Raw genomic sequence first — 15,125 nt, 5'->3', positions numbered from 1 at the left:
CTACAGTAGTCCCCTCTTTGGGTTGAGTGTTCTTTTGCCCTTAGGAAGCATCTGCCAGAGAGAAGGAGGCTCAAAGGGAGGCCACCTGCAGGCTGACATGGAACGTGGTATCCGACGCCTCTGGAACGTGGGCAGGACCGAGGAGGGCCTTCTCCATCCCTGCCTGGGTGCTTACAGATCCTCCTTCCATTGGCCTGTGCTGGAGGCGCAGCGGAAGCCCAGGTTGTCTGAGGCAGAATCTGGAGTGTTGCCCATCCTGTGGCAGAACAGGGAGAGAGTGTGCATACTGTTGGGGGAATGGGGTCTGCTGGGAAGAGAGCCGGTGTGGTGGCCCCCATAGGCTCATCTATTTGAACGCCTAGTCCCCAGGTAGCGGAACTAAGAAGGATTGGAGTAGGTGTAGCCTCCTTGGAGGAAGTGTGTCACTAGCGGGTGGCTTTGAGGTTTCACAAGTCCACAACAGGCCCAGTGTCTCTCCTCTCTCTGCCTGCGGATCAGGATGTCATGATCTCAGTTGCTGCTCCAGTGCTATGCCTGTCTGCTTCTGGCCACTGATGACCATGGACTAAGACTCTAAAACTGTCACCAAGCCTTCAACGAAATGCTTTCATTCACAAGGGTTGCCTTGGCCAAGGTGTCTCTGCACAGCAGCCAGATAGTAACTAATGCAGCTGGTCTGAAGGCAACTCCAGCTCGTGTGCTACAAGGGGTAAGAGGAGAGAATGGGGAGCTGAGCGGCCACAAAGGATTGCAATGGAAGATCATCTTTTTTTTTTTTTTCCAAGACAGAGTTTCTCTGTGGCTTTGAAGCCTGTCCTGGAACTAGTTCTTATAGACCAGGCTGGTCTTGAACTCACAGAGATCCACCTGCCTTTGCCTCCCGAGTGCTGGGATTAAAGGCGTGTGCCACCCCCACCCCCCCACCCCCCCACCCCCCGCCAGGCTGGAAGACGATCTTAATGACCACTGATAGGTAAGTGGCTCCTACTCTGCGCTCAATGCACTTGTAGGTGAGAAATGAGTTTCACAGCAGGTAATGCTTGCTATTCCTTGTTGTCAATTGGACTCCATCTGGAATTAACTAAAACTCAAAAATGGAGGGACACAGCTGTGAGGGATTTTTTGTTTAATTTGAAGTGGAAAGATGCACTTCTCATCCAAATCTTTAAAGACCCACCTCTGTTCCGGGCCACACCTTCTGCTGGAAGTCTATAAGGTCATGGGAGAAGGAAGCTTTTGTTTCCTGCCTGCTTGCTCTTACTTTGTTAGCAAGTTCATTCCTTCACTGGCATGAGAGCCGACTTCTTTGGGATTCCAGTGTATATTGGAGACCAGTTGAAACATTCAGTCTCATGGACTGGACAATTAATTACTGGATTCTTAGACCTTCTGTGCAGGCAGGCAGCCGTCATTGGATTAGCTGGACCACAGTGTGTAAGTCATTCTAAAAAAATTCCCTTTATATAGCTATAGATAGATAGATAGATAGATAGATAGATAGATAGATAGACAGACAGACAGACAGACAGACAGACAGACAGACAGCAATTCATTCTATAAGTTTTGTTACTCTAAAGAATCCTGACTGATACATGCAGTTAGTTGGCTCTGGCAGGCAGGGCCTCACCATCATCCAAACCTACAACCTGAAACTACAAAGCCTGAGGGGTCTTGGCCAAGGCCAAACAAATCAAACCTACAGTGAGTAAAGCAGAAGTCCTGAAGGCTGGAGTTCAGTGCTGGGGGAGCCACCACTGACCGCACCATGAGACAAGCAGTCCCAACACCTCCCTGACAAATGACTCTAAGCACTGACTTTTTGTGCCTGCAGCGCTAATTGAGTGGGTTAGCTCATGCCTCCCGGCTGTGACCTACTCATGTGCAATTCTATCTCCTTCCCTCTGCCCTGCTCCCTGTGAGAAGGGACCCCACAGTGTGAGGTTGCCGGAAAGTTCCCTTACTGCTGCTGAGTCTCAGGAAGGGGTCCCCCGGCTGTCTTGGGGACCCATGTTTACTTCCCACGGTCAGCAGTACTGGCTTGTTTCTCTTAGAACTTTCAGTGGAGGCAGGAGGTGCAAGAAGGGTGAGAGGTGTGAGCTGTAATCCTGAAAGAGGCGGGCGAGGAAGGGATTGGCGTGAAGAGCTGGGATGGGGTGCAGAAGCAGCATCCGCGCCAGCTCTGGGCCACTTGGACCCAGGAGCCCAGCATCCACACCCTCAGCCATGGCTACAGAGGCTCGTGGTGCCCTGACCTAAGATCCTTACCTGGTGGTGACCCGAGCCTGGTGATTGGCTGAGCCGTCAGCAGTGTCGATCCATGACGCCCCCCGGAGGACACGCATATCCTGGCCAGCAGATTGGTATGTGGACGCCGTCCATTCCCACACATTGCCCATGAGGTCGTATAGTCCTTCAGCGTAGCAGTGGGTTATTAGATGGGGGAATAGGGGACTCCCTCCACCCACCTGATACCGCGGGAGGCCGGGGGAGATTTTCCTCGGCCACCTTGTCAGACACTATACAATAGGAGATCTCACCGTAGTTGTTCTGAGGGGGGAAAGCGTTCACTGGTGACAGTCCATGAAAACCGTCTTCAGCTCTGTCACCCTTGGGGAACTTTCCCTAACAAGAAGAATGAAAGTGTAAAATTTATCAGCCCGTCCGGAGGCAGGTGCCCTGTCCACCCAGAGGAAAACAATGATCACTTTACTCTGCAGCGTGGGGGAAGGACGGTGACCTCAGGTTCCCTTACATGGAGCTTTGGAAAGAGCACTGCTGTTTCTAACTAACCATCTATGCCCTGCATCCCCAGCCTGGGATAGAAGCCCTGGAGTCAATACCGTCACATAGCTCCTGCTTTTGCTTAAATATAAATATACCATTTGTATTTATTGATGTGATTGTTCAATTTTATTGTTGTTTCTATCAAAACTGGGGTTCAGGAGCTGGGAAGACAACTCAATGAGTAATGCATTTGCTGTGTAAGTATGAGAATGAGGGGGCTGGAGAGATGGCTCAGTGGTTAAGAGCGTTGCCTGCTCTTCCAAAGGTCCTGAATTCAATTCCCAGCAACCACATGGTGGCTCACAACCATCTGTAATGAGGTCTGGTGCCCTCTTTTGACCTGCAGGCATACATGTACACAGGATATTATATACATAATAAATAAATAAATAAATAAACAAATAAATAAATATTTTTTTTTAAAGTATGAGAATGAGTTCATAGCCTGAGAACCCATATAAAAGCTGGGCATAGGGCATGCATCTGCAACTCCGGTTCTGGGGGGCAGAGGCAGGCAGATCTGGGACTGCTTGGTTAGGCAGTCTAGCTGAAATGCTGAGCTCCATCTCCCACTGAGAAGTCCTGTCCCCAGTAATGCTGTGGAGTGGCTGGAGGGATGGCTCAGCAGTTAAGAGCACTGACAGCCATTCCAGAGGACCCGGGTTCAATTCCCAGCAGCCACATGGCAGCTCACAACTGTCTGTAACTCCAGTTCCAGGGGATCTGGCACAGACATACTTGCAGATAAAACACAAATGCACAAAAAAATAAATAAATAAAAAGGTCTTAAAAAAACTGCATGCACTGCACCACTGTGCTTGTAGAGGGCCCAGGAGAACCTGAGTTCTGTCCCCAGCACCGGTCCTGGAACTCACTCTGTAGACCAGGCTGGCCCTTAACTCAGAGATCTGCCTGCATCTGCCTCTGAGTGCTGGGATTAAAGGCCACCACATGCCTTTATAATTCAACTTTTAAAATTTAAATTATAATTTAAAAATTTTTAAGTGCTACAAATACAAAGTGGATAAGCAGCTGAGGAAGACACAATACATATACACCTGCACACACATGCACAGGTCTATAGCTCTATGTTGGGCACAGAGCACACATATGCCCAACAAACTAGAGGCTCCTCCTCCACAAGGGAAGATGACCGGGCTGTCATTAGCTCGACAATATATGATAGTCTGTTGCATGATCTCTTTTAATAAGTGAGTGCTTAACGATGTTGCAAGGGTGTTGGTGAGATGCAGGCATTTGCTGCCAGGGCTGAGGGCCTGAGTTCAATCCCCAGACAGGCATGGAAGGAGAGAATCAATTCACATAAGTTGTCTTCTGACATGCACACACCCACATATATCTTTACTTTTTTATCTTGTTTTATTTTATTTTATTGAGACAGGGTCTTGCTACTGTACATTCATTAAAATTTTTTTTTTCAAAACAGGGTTTCCCCATGTAGCCCTGCCTGTCCCAGAACTGACTCTGTAGACCAGACTGACCTGGAACTCAGAGATCCGCCTGCCCCTGCCTCCTGAGTGCTGGGATTAAAGGCGTGTGCCACCCTTGCCCAGTGATCCATTTTTAAATTTTGTGTTAGCTGCTCGGTAAGGCCTTGAACTTGTGATTCTTCCTGGGAGGACATCCTTGTCTTACCAGGCCCTGCTAGGCCCTGTCGTCTGTGTCCATGGCCTTAGCGGTGCTCCATACAGCACTGAGTCCCACCAGGGACTGAAACGGTCCCTCTGCAGGGCTCGAGCAAGGCTTGGAGAAGGAGGAAGGTGGGTCTTACCTGCCACAAATTGGTGCGGTTTGGCTGGAACTTGTTCCCCCATGGATAAACCTGGCCTGCATGACAACAAAGAGACCAAAAAGAAAGAACTGGGTGGAAAGACAAAAAGAACAAGGAAGCCAGAAGGAAGGGAGGAGGTGGAGAGAAAGGGAGACTGACTTCACTTCCTTCCATTCATTCAGAGTCCTCCCCCGACCTGGGGAGAAACAGATAGAATCTCATTAGACCGCTGGACACCACAGCCCTGCAGTTCTTAGTGTGGCGGAGGGACACACAATGGGGGTGGTATGAGGAGCTTGTTAGCTGGGCTTAAAATGCAATTACAAACAGGTAGAAAGCAACTCACTTGCTACATTTTAAAACTACTGGCCTGTGGTGGTGGCGGCCCACGACTTTAATCCCAGCACTCAGAAGGCAGAGGCAGGTGGATTTCTATGAGCTGGAGGCCAGCCTGGTCTATAGAGCGAGTTCCAGGACAGCCAGGTCTACACAGAGAAACCCTATGTCAAAAAGCAAAAAAGTAAAATAAAATAAAATAAAATAAAGCTATTGATATAACCTTGTGTTCATGAAGAGTACAGAAGTGCCTAGCGTGGGAAATTGGTTTCCATCCTAAGGACAGTTTACATAGTCAGGGCTGAAGGACAGATTCATGAGCAAATTCCGTGACTCCTTCTCCCTTCCACTGTGGTGATGCTCCTGCCTCAGCCTTCCAAATGCTGAGACTCTAATCTCTGTGGAAAAGGAGTGGAGTTTCCGGTAACTCTTCTTTGCCCGACCTATTGTGTTCTATTGTATTTATTCAAATGTAACTTAGCTAGGTGTGGAGGCGCACAGATGTTATTGTTCTTATTATTTTCTTTTAGAGACCGGGTCGGTCTCACTGTGTAGTCCTGGCTGTCCTGGAACTCACTACACAGACCAGGCTGGCCTCAAGCTCACAGAGATCTGCCTGCCTCTATCTTCCAAGTGCTGGGGTTGAAGGCCTGTGCTGCCACACCTGTTATTAGAGCCATTGGGAGTATGGCTGGGGTTACACAGTAAATCCAGGCCAGCCTGGGCGACAGAGGGAGAATCTCTCTCTCCCTCTCTCCCTCTCTCCCTCTCTCCCTCTCTCTCTCTCTCTCTCTCTCTCTCTCTCTCTCTCTCTCTCTCTCTCTCTCTCTCTCTCTCTCTTTCCGTTCATTTTGTTTTTCCAGGTAGGCTTTCTCTGTGTAGCATTGGTTGTCCTGGAACTCATTCTGTAGACCAGGATGCCCTTGAACTTATATAGATCCGCCTGTGTCTGCCTCTCAAGTGTTGGAACGAAAGGCATGTACAACCATCACCTGGCTGGCTCTCTCTCTGTCTCTCTCTCTATATATATATGTGTGTGTGTGTGTGTGTGTGTTATTGTTTTTTTGTTTTCTTTTTTTTTTTTTTTTTTTTTTTTTTGAGACAGGGTTCCACTATGCAGTTCTGGTTGTCCTAGAATTCACTATTTAAACCAGGGATGGGCCTTGAACTCACAGAGATTCTCCTGTTTCTGCTCCCCCAAGTTCTGGGATTTAAGGTGTGTGCCACTATGCTCAGCTTTCTAAGAAAATATTTTAGGGCTTCAAGATGAGCAGATAAGCCGGGCGGTGGTGGCGCACGCCTTTAATCCCAGCACTCGGGAGGCAGAGGCAGGTGGATCTCTGTGAGTTCGAGACCAGCCTGGTCTACAAGAACTAGCTCCAGGACAGGCTCTAAAGCTGCAGAGAAACCCTGTCTCGAAAAACCAAAAAAAAAAAAAAAAAAAAAAAAAGATGAGCAGATAAACATTATTTTTTGTTGTTGTTGTTGTTGTTTTCAAGACAGGGTTTCTCTGTAGCTTTGGAGCCTGTCCTGGAACTAGCTCTTGTAGACCAGGCTGGCATCGAACTCACAGAGATCCACCTGCCTCTGCCTCCCGAGTGCTGGGATTAAAGGTGAGCACCACCACTGCCCAGTCAGATAAGCACTCTTGCTGCTTTTCCAGAGAATGTGAATTCAGTTCCCAGTATGCCCATCTGTAAGTCCCTTTATGTCGCGTTGCAGATGACTGGTCTAAACTGGATCGGAGATGAAACCACAGAACAGCAATTGCCCTCACCAGTTTTAGAAATCATTACTGGGGGAACTCGGGGCCCTCTCCAGCCTTTCTAGCCCCAGTGCAGGGAGGGGCAGGAAGATGAGAGAGTGGCCTTGGCATCTACATACCCTTCAAGCCCCCTCGGGCCGCAAACTCCCACTCCTCCTCTGTGGGCAACCGCTTTCCCCGCCATGTACAATAAGCGACAGCATCGTTCCAGCTCACATGTACCACCGGAAGCTCCAGTTTCTCTCGGATGCCAGAGCCGGGACCTGCAGGCTGACAGTCAAGGAGAAGTGAGACGGACTTCCGGGATCTACGGGAAAGGCTGACAGAGGCTTGACTTGGGGTGCCTCGGTTCAGCTTTCGCATGAGGTAGAGGGAGGAAGTCGGGAACAATGACTCAGTGAGTGAGAAACAGGACCGTGGCTGCACACACCTGCCATTCATTCCGGCACCCAGAAGAGTGTGGGAGGGGGAACCTGGCTACGGAGTGAGATGCCATGAGAGAGGAGGAAGGAGGGGGGACAAAAAGACTGATTTGTCAGTAAAGAGAGCCCCAAGAAACATGGGAAAGAATTAGCGCAGAAGGAACAGGGATACTCCTGAAATGTCCTCGTCAGTCCTTAAAACAGCACTCCTGGCTGACCAGGCACGGTGGCGCACACCTTTACTCCCCGCACTCGGAGGAAGAGGCAGGCAGAGCTCTGAGTCTGAGGCCAGCCTGATCTACATAGCCGGTTCCAGGCCAGTCAGGGCTACACAGGGAGACCCTGTCTCAAAAACCAAACAGATGAAAGCATCCCGGTATCCTTGGTGTTTTTAGGGACTAGGGGTTCAGGGAAACCAAATTTCCAAGAAGAGGTAGTCACAGAAAATGAGACAAAGGAAGCAATACTCACCTGCCTCCAAAAAGCCCTCTGCACTGGCAGCCACCAGAGAACAGACTGCAAAGACAGAAACAGCACAAGGGCTAGACGCTCTGACCCAGCTAAGGAGCCTTCTCCACTCGCCACTGAACACAGACTGCGGGCTGTGCATGGACTCTTTTTGTTGTTGTTTTGTTTTGAGACAGGCCTCACTATGTAGCCCTGGATGGACCGGAACTGGTACTCACTATGTAGACCAGGCTGGCCGCAAACTCAGAGATCCTGAGTCTGGGATTGAATGCATACGCCACAACACCTGGCTATGGATAGAATCTTTCAAATGGTACTCTGGGGTTGGGCACACAGCTCAGTGGGCAGAGCGCTTGCCCAGCATGCCCGAAGCCATGGGTTCGGTCACCAGCACTGCGTAAACCCAGTACGGTAGTGCACACCTGTAATCCAGCACTTAGGAGGCAGAGGCAGGAGGAGCTCTGCGAGTTCAAGATCAACCTGGGCTACATTGTGAGCTCCAGGCCAGCTACATAGTTGAGACCTTGTCTCAAAAGCAAACAAAAACAAAGCACCCCCCAAGCAAAGCCAAAGTGAGGAGAATCAGTCTCTCTTCCAACCCCCGACCCCAGAACTGAACCCCACGTTTTTGCAAAAGCTAGTAGGCGAGCCCTCTGCCCCTGAGCTACATCTAGCCCCCTTTTTAAAGATTCCATTTTGAGACGAGGTCTCCCTGAGTGCTCAGGCAGCCCTTGACCTTATTACCCTGCCCCAGCATCCCAAGTAACTGCGCTTCCAGGCATTCACCATCAGGCCTGGCGGTTACCACCCTGGCTGCTTGGGTTAACATAGCGGTATGTATTCCTTCTCTCTGTCTTCCACCCGGCCTCCACCATGGCACCCAGCTGACCCCTTCCCCTTCCCTCAGAAGACTCTGCACACCCCCTTCCGTCCCGGTCCTGTGACCAGCTCTCTCACCGGCATCTGATTTGCTTGATTTCTAAGCTCAGGGGGCACAAAATCCTCAAAGACGAAACTCCACCCGAAGGTCTCTGCCTCGGTCCGGAACTTTTTCTCTCGGACAAATTCCCTGGGAAGAGACAGTTCACTTGGCAGCTAGGATTCCGCGCCCTTCCCTGCTGTCCTCCGCTCTAGGGAGCCTTGTTCACGAGCTTTGGGAAATTAGCCTGACACCTGTGAGAAAGTTTCTTTTTTCTTTTGTCTATGAAAGCTACTTTTTTCGTTTTTGCTTTTTCTATCAAAGACAGTTTTTCTTTTTCTTTTTTTCTATTAAAGGAGTTAGTTATGCCTGTCTCGAAAAACCAAAAATAAACAAATAAAACAGGATTTCCTTATATAGTCCAAGATGGCCTTGAACACCCAAATTCTCCTGCCTGAGTGTTGTGAAAACCGGAGTGTAATACCACAACCAACTCTAGTCTGCGAGTTTCATTGTAGACAGGGTCTCATTTTGTATTGTTGGCTGGACTGGGACTCAGTAGGTAGAGCAGGCTAGCGTCGAACTCACAGATAGCTACGTCTCTTCCTTCCTGGGATTAAGGGCATATGCCACTATGCCTGGCTTAGTTCTGTGAGGGATTTCTTTTTAAGTTTAAGAAAATATTTTATCTCATTAGTTTCATTTATGTGTGTGGAGGGCAGGATATGCACCATATCCAAGCAGTGCCCATGAAGGCCAGACAGGCTTGAGATTCCTTGGAGCTGAAGTCCCCAGCTACCTGACCCGGGTGCTGGGAACTGAGCTTGGCTCTGGAAGAGCAGCAAGCACTCCTAACTGCTGAGCCATCTCTCTACATCTAGTGTTTTGTTGTTATTTTGAGTCTTTCTGTGTAGACTTTCTGGGTCTTCCTATGTAGTCCTGGCTGTCCTAGAACTCATTAGCACACCATAACTCACAGAAATCCTCCTGCCTCTCTTGGGATTAAAGGGGTACACCACCAAGCCTGAATCCTCTACTTCTAGTTCTGAGAGCTTTTTAAAAAGATATATTTATTATAATTATGCGTATTTTTGCCTGCATGTATGTATATGCAAGACTTTTTTGTCTTGTGCTCAAGGAGGCCAGAAAAAGGCATCTGGTCCCCTGGAACTAGAATTACAGGCAGTTGTGAGCTGCCACATGGGTGCTGGGAATTGAACCCTGGTCCTCTGCAAGAAGAGCAAGTGACCATAACCACTCATCCATCTCTCCAGATTGCAAGTCTGAGAGTTTTTTGTTTGTTTTTATTGTTGTTTTTGAAGACAGGGTTTCTCTGTGTATCTTTGGTTATCCTGAAACTCACTTTTTAAAAATCAGGCTGGCCTCGAATCACAGAGATTCGCCTGCCTCTGCCTGGCAGTGCTGGGATTAAAGGCATGCACCACCACCACACCGGGCATAGTTCTGTGAGTTTTAATACAACATACTGGGCTGAAGATGACAACTCATTGACAGAACATTCGCTTAGCAGTGGTGAAGCCCTAGGCTTAATCCCCTGTACAGTACATAAATAGAGAGGTCTAAACTTCCTCCACTTCACAAACTAGGCCTAAATTTCAGTTATTTAAACAAAGGGCTGTTCATCCAAACACTCTTGACAACAGGGATGAGAGAGAACACAAACAAGGCCGGAGTCGGTCCCACAATGTCTCAAGGACAATTCCCACGACCCCCTTAAAACTTACCCAAGTATGTCCAAAGCTGAAACCTCAACCAATTAAAAATATACTAATATAACTGTTGCTTGCATAATCGATTGTGTTTGAGATGACCTAACCATCCCTGAAATTCCCCTAACTAAGCTTAAAAAGAGCCTGCACGTGGGCTGGAGAGGTGGCTCAGTGGTTAAGAGCATTGCCTGTTCTTCCAAAGGTCCTGAGTTCAATTCCCGGCAACCACATGGTGGCTCACAACCATCTGTAATGGGGTCTGGTACCCTCTTCTGCCTGCAGGCATACACACAGATAGAATATTGCATACATAATAAATAAATATTTAATACATAAATAAATATTTAAAAAAAGAGCCTGCACATTCCTCTCGGCCGTTGTCGCTATTTCGTGCAGATAAACAACCCTGCGTATGCTAGTACAATAATAAACGCTCTTTGTTTTTGCATGCCATTTGAATCTAGGGTCTTCCTTCAGAAAAATAAATAATAAATAAATAGATAAATTAATAAATAAAATAAATAAAAGCATGTAATCACATCTACACACCTGTAGCCCCAGCAACCAAGAGGCTGAGGAAGAAAGGACCATGAGTTCCAGACCAGCCTGAGCTAAAACACGAGACTGTCACTAAAACAAACCAAGAAAGTATATGTTTGCGATTATACTATAACTCAAAAAACAACTGTATCAATCACTTCCAAAATTTCCAACTGTCTCTGTAACCATTTATTTTTATGGCATTTTTTTTTCTGAAAATGTCCTTTTGGCTTATTTATTTATTTATTTTTTGAGACAGGCCTTCTCTATAGATCAGGCTAGCCCGAAACTCACACAACCAATCTCATCTTCACCCTCAGTCTCCCCGGTGCTGGGATTCGTCACATGGAGCTGGACAGCAGAGAGTCTGGCTCTGGCTCTTCTTGACTAGCACTGTGCATCAGATTCACCTATGCTTTGTTTGTGTTTTTTCAGTATCAGTATGTTTTGCTTTTATTTACTTACTTATTGATTTTTTTTTGGGGGGGGGGCAGGGTCTTTCTGTGTAGCCTTGGCTGTCCTGGAACTTGTTTTGTAGACCAGGCTGGCCTCGACCTCAGAGATCCACCTGTCTCTGCCTCCTGAGTGTGGGGATTGATGGTGTGTGCCACCATCCCCAGCTACATTTGTTGTCCTTAAAGAGGAGCCAGGTTGGATTCCCAACACCTGCATGGCAACTCACAACCTTCTGTACCTCCAGTTCCCGAGAATCTGACTTCCTCTTCTTGCGTCTGAGGGTGCCAGGCATGCATGTGGGTGCACATACTAACATACAAGCAAAACACTCATGTACATGATTTAAGAAATAACAAATGAGGTAATATTTTTTGTGATTAGTAAGATACTTTTCTATTTAACATCTTTTCTTTCTTTTTTGGTTTTTGGAGACAGGATTTCACTGGTTGAGTAGCCGGAACTCACTCTGTAGACTAGACTGGACTCAAACTCAAGAGATCCACCTGCGTCTGCCTCCTGAATGCTGGGATTAAAGCTGTGTGTCATCACTACCCAGCTGCTTTTTATTTTTTTTTTTTTATGGTTTAACCTTATTTAATGTGCATTGGTGTGAAAGTGTCAGATCCCCTGCAACTGGATCTTCAGACAGTTGTGAGCTGCCATGTGGGTGCTGGGAATTGAACCTGGGTCCTCTGGAAGAGCAATCAGTGCTCTTAACCACTGAGCCATCTCTCCAGCCCTATTGCCCAGCTTCTATTTAATGTCTTACAGCCATCTCTTGTATTTATTTATTTTTGAGACATGAAGATTAGAATTAGAAAAGACCAGCACCCTTACCTCCCCCTGCAAAACAAAACAAAACAAAACAAAACCCACCAAAACTTGAAATACCTGAAATCTTTATTGGTGACAGGAAACACGTCAATGGCAAAGGATTTGACTGTCACTTCCCGGGCAGGCCCTTCGCCATCTCTGCCATCTGGAGCATTGGTCCCCATCAAAAATCGCCCACCTGGCAGCTGCACCATGGCAGGAGCCTGAGCACTTCCTGCAGAACAGGACAGGTAGGAGCAATGCATGCAGATACTTGTACATAAATCACTTACCTCACCATTTCCCTTTATAGCCTTTGCTGTTGTTGAGATGGGGCCTCACTCTGAAGACCTGGCGCATCTGGAACACTATATAGACTGGGCTGGCCCCAGACTCACAGAGTTTCACTCCCTCTTGCCTCCTGAGTGCTCAGACTGAAGATGTGCTCCAACATACCCAGCTTTTTTTTTTAAAAAAAATATTTTTATGAGTGTCTATCTGCATGTATATAAGTGTATTGTGTGTGTGCCTGGTACCCACAGAGGCGAGAAGGCACTGGGTCTCCCCTTCCCTCCAACCCTGGACTGGCTTGGAACTCACAGAGATCTGCCTACCTTTGCCTCTCGGGAATTAAAGGGATGAGTGACCACACCCAGACTTTCAGGGTGCTGCATCTAGCCCTCTTCTCATTCTGACACAATTCTATCCATTTCAGGAATAATTCCAAGGGATCAAAATGAGTAAGTAGGGAAACATCAAATTAAAATGGAATTAAATATCCAACAATTACAATATAAATAAACTAAAATCTTAAAAATAGTTTTAGGGACCAGGCTAAGTTTCTATCCTCTGCCAATATCTGCATACACATGGTACACATATACACAGAGGAAAAATAAAAGACCCCCCCTTTTAAAGTCCACTGATGGTGGACTCTAATCCTACCACTTGGAGTTGAAGACAGATATTTGTAATTTTGAGGCCAGTCTGGTCTACACAGTGAGATCAGCCAGGACTACAGAGTAAGACCTGTCTCAAGAGAAAAAAAAGTTTTAAAAAGACATATGGGGGTGTGAGGCAGTGGTAGCACACATCTTTAATCCCAATACCCAGAGAGCAGAGGCAGGTGGATCTCTGTGAGTTCAAGGCCAAGAGCTGCAGCACAGCCAGGGCTACATGAGAAACCCTGTCTAGAAAACAAAAAACAAAAAAGACAGATGGGGTGACTCACCTCCAATCCCAGCACTTAAGAACTGAGAGGCTGGGGTAGGAGGATCCTGAGTTTCAGGCTAGCCTTGGCTATTGAGTGAGACTGGTTCAAAAATGAAATAAAATAACAAATTGATGATGGCACACACCTTCAATTCCAGCACAAGGGAGGCAGAGGCAAGTGGATTCTGTGAGTTTCAAGCCAGTCAGAGCTACAGAGTGAGACCCTGTCTCAAAATACAACAAAATAAAACCTAAGACCATTTTTTTTATATACCTATAATCCCAGCTCTAAGAAACCTGTGACATCCATGAATTCGAGGTCTGCTTGGTCTACTACATAGAGCTCCAGGCCAGACAGGGAGCCGTAGTTACTCTGCCTCAAAGATAAAACAGGGTGCTAGAGAAATGGCTCCGCGTGTAAGAACACCTGTTGCTCCTGCAGACACCCCATGTTCCAGTACCCCGTCAGTGGTTTATGACCACGTTTCTTCAGTTTCAGGGATCCTACCACTTTTCTTCTGACCTCCGTGGGCACCAGGCACACACATACATAGAGGCAAAACACTCAGAAAGTTCTGTCCAAGCCGTTAAAGGCGCACACCTTTAATCCCAGCATTTGGCAGGCAGAGGCAGGAGGATCTCTGTGAGTTCGAAGCCAGCCTGGTCTACAAAGCGATTTCCAGGACAGTCAGAGCTGATACACAGAGAAACTGTCTCGAAAAAAACAAAACAAGGGCTGGAGAGATGGCTCAGAGGTTAAGAGCACTGACTGCTCTTCCAGAGGTCCTGAGTTCAATCCCCAGCAACCACACGGTAGCTCACAGCCATCTGTAATGAGATCTGGTGTCCTCTTCTGGCCAGCAAGCATACAGACAGACAGAACATTGTATACATAATAAATAAATAAATCTTTAAAAAAAAAGAAAAAAACAAAACAAAAAAAACAAAAAAGTTCAATCCAACCAGTAACTAGAGAAAAAAAAAGGTGTATTTAAACAGACGATAGGGTTCTGTTAGTTGTAAAGAGGGAGATGGCATCGGATTTCTGTGTGACTTTGTGATCTTGACCTTTTAAAGCTGACTTTCTACAAATAAAAGCTATGCATCACACGTGAGTGCACCAGCTCAAGATAGGGAAGTGGGATTGGGAGGGCAGGAAAACCAGCGTGCAGTACTCTCGGCACTCAACGGCCCAGGCAGAGCTGCATACCAGACAGACCCTGCTTCACAAAACCGAAGTGCAGTTTCATGGTGGGCAGCCCCTAGCAAGCGACCCGAGATCCCGCAAAAACCCTCCCGAGGCGGGGGCAGCATCTGAAAGGTTGGGTGCCATCCCTTTTCAGGTGCTCAGGAATGGGGTAAACAGGTACTGGGCCGAACACTGACCTAGCTGAAGCCTGGGACTGGACAGGAACCACAGCAGAGACAAGAGAAGGAACGAGGTACCCATGCCGACGAGCAAGGAATCAGCACGCATGCGTCTGCTCGAAACCGGTCTCTGGGTTGACTTTCTCACGCCTGCGCACTTGCTTGAGGGCAAGCACCCTGCTCTTTGACCAATGGCAGAGCCGTTAGGAGACCCAGGTGGCGCTCCTTGGTGGATCGCCCGCGGGGACCGCCCATGAATGAATTAAACACTGGCTTATCCACTTGGACTGAACTCATATATCCTGAAATTGTTTGTGTACTGTAATGTTGAGTGCGTGCATGCCCAAGTTGCTGGAGTTGCAGCTGGTTAGGAGCAGCCCAGGAACTGCTGGGAACTGAGCATGAGCAGTAGAGCACTTCTAAATAGCGCCCGGAACTAGCTCTTAAAAACCAGGCTGGCCTCGCCTCTGCTGGGATTAAAGGTGTGCGGATCAACGTTTTTTGTTTTTCTAGACAGGGT

General features: G+C 47.6%; 1 protein-coding gene across 2 annotated transcripts; it reads right to left on the bottom strand.

Annotated features, from left to right (window-relative positions):
* Positions 1-25: 25 nt before the first annotated feature.
* On the bottom strand, positions 26-14,745 carry Sumf2 (sulfatase modifying factor 2). 2 transcript variants are annotated; one of them, XM_038346567.1, is made up of 9 exons: positions 14,624-14,745; positions 12,104-12,260; positions 8,525-8,636; positions 7,571-7,615; positions 6,797-6,947; positions 4,577-4,632; positions 2,538-2,622; positions 2,266-2,410; positions 26-256 (listed from the first exon to the last, which is right to left on the bottom strand). In XM_038346567.1, the coding sequence occupies exons 1-9, from the start codon at positions 14,712-14,714 to the stop codon at positions 172-174; spliced, it is 927 nt and encodes a 308-aa protein (XP_038202495.1). In that variant the 5' UTR covers positions 14,715-14,745; the 3' UTR covers positions 26-171. The 2 variants fall into 2 exon arrangements, with proteins under 2 accessions (XP_038202495.1, XP_038202494.1); XM_038346566.1 differs by lacking the exon at positions 26-256 and adding an exon at positions 264-700.
* Positions 14,746-15,125: the final 380 nt, after the last annotated feature.

The sequence above is a fragment of the Arvicola amphibius genome, chromosome 10 (genome assembly GCF_903992535.2).
Source record: "Arvicola amphibius chromosome 10, mArvAmp1.2, whole genome shotgun sequence".
Lineage (NCBI taxonomy): Eukaryota > Metazoa > Chordata > Mammalia > Rodentia > Cricetidae > Arvicola > Arvicola amphibius.
The sequence above is the reverse complement of the archived record's forward strand: the minus strand, read 5'-3'. Positions and strand labels throughout refer to the sequence as shown.

What these genes read in the sequence shown, in the direction of transcription:
- Sumf2 (XM_038346566.1), bottom strand. Translation starts at nt 14,714, where the DNA reads ATGCGTGCTGATTCCTTGCTCGTCGGCATGGGTACCTCGTTCCTTCTC. An exon ending in CAGTCCCAGGCTTCAGCTAG is followed by an intron (nt 12,261 to 14,623) that starts GTCAGTGTTCGG and finishes CCTGTTCTGCAG; the next exon opens with GAAGTGCTCAGGCTCCTGCC. An exon ending in CAGGCTCGGGTCACCACCAG is followed by an intron (nt 701 to 2,265) that starts GTAAGGATCTTA and finishes TACCCCTTGTAG; the next exon opens with CACACGAGCTGGAGTTGCCT.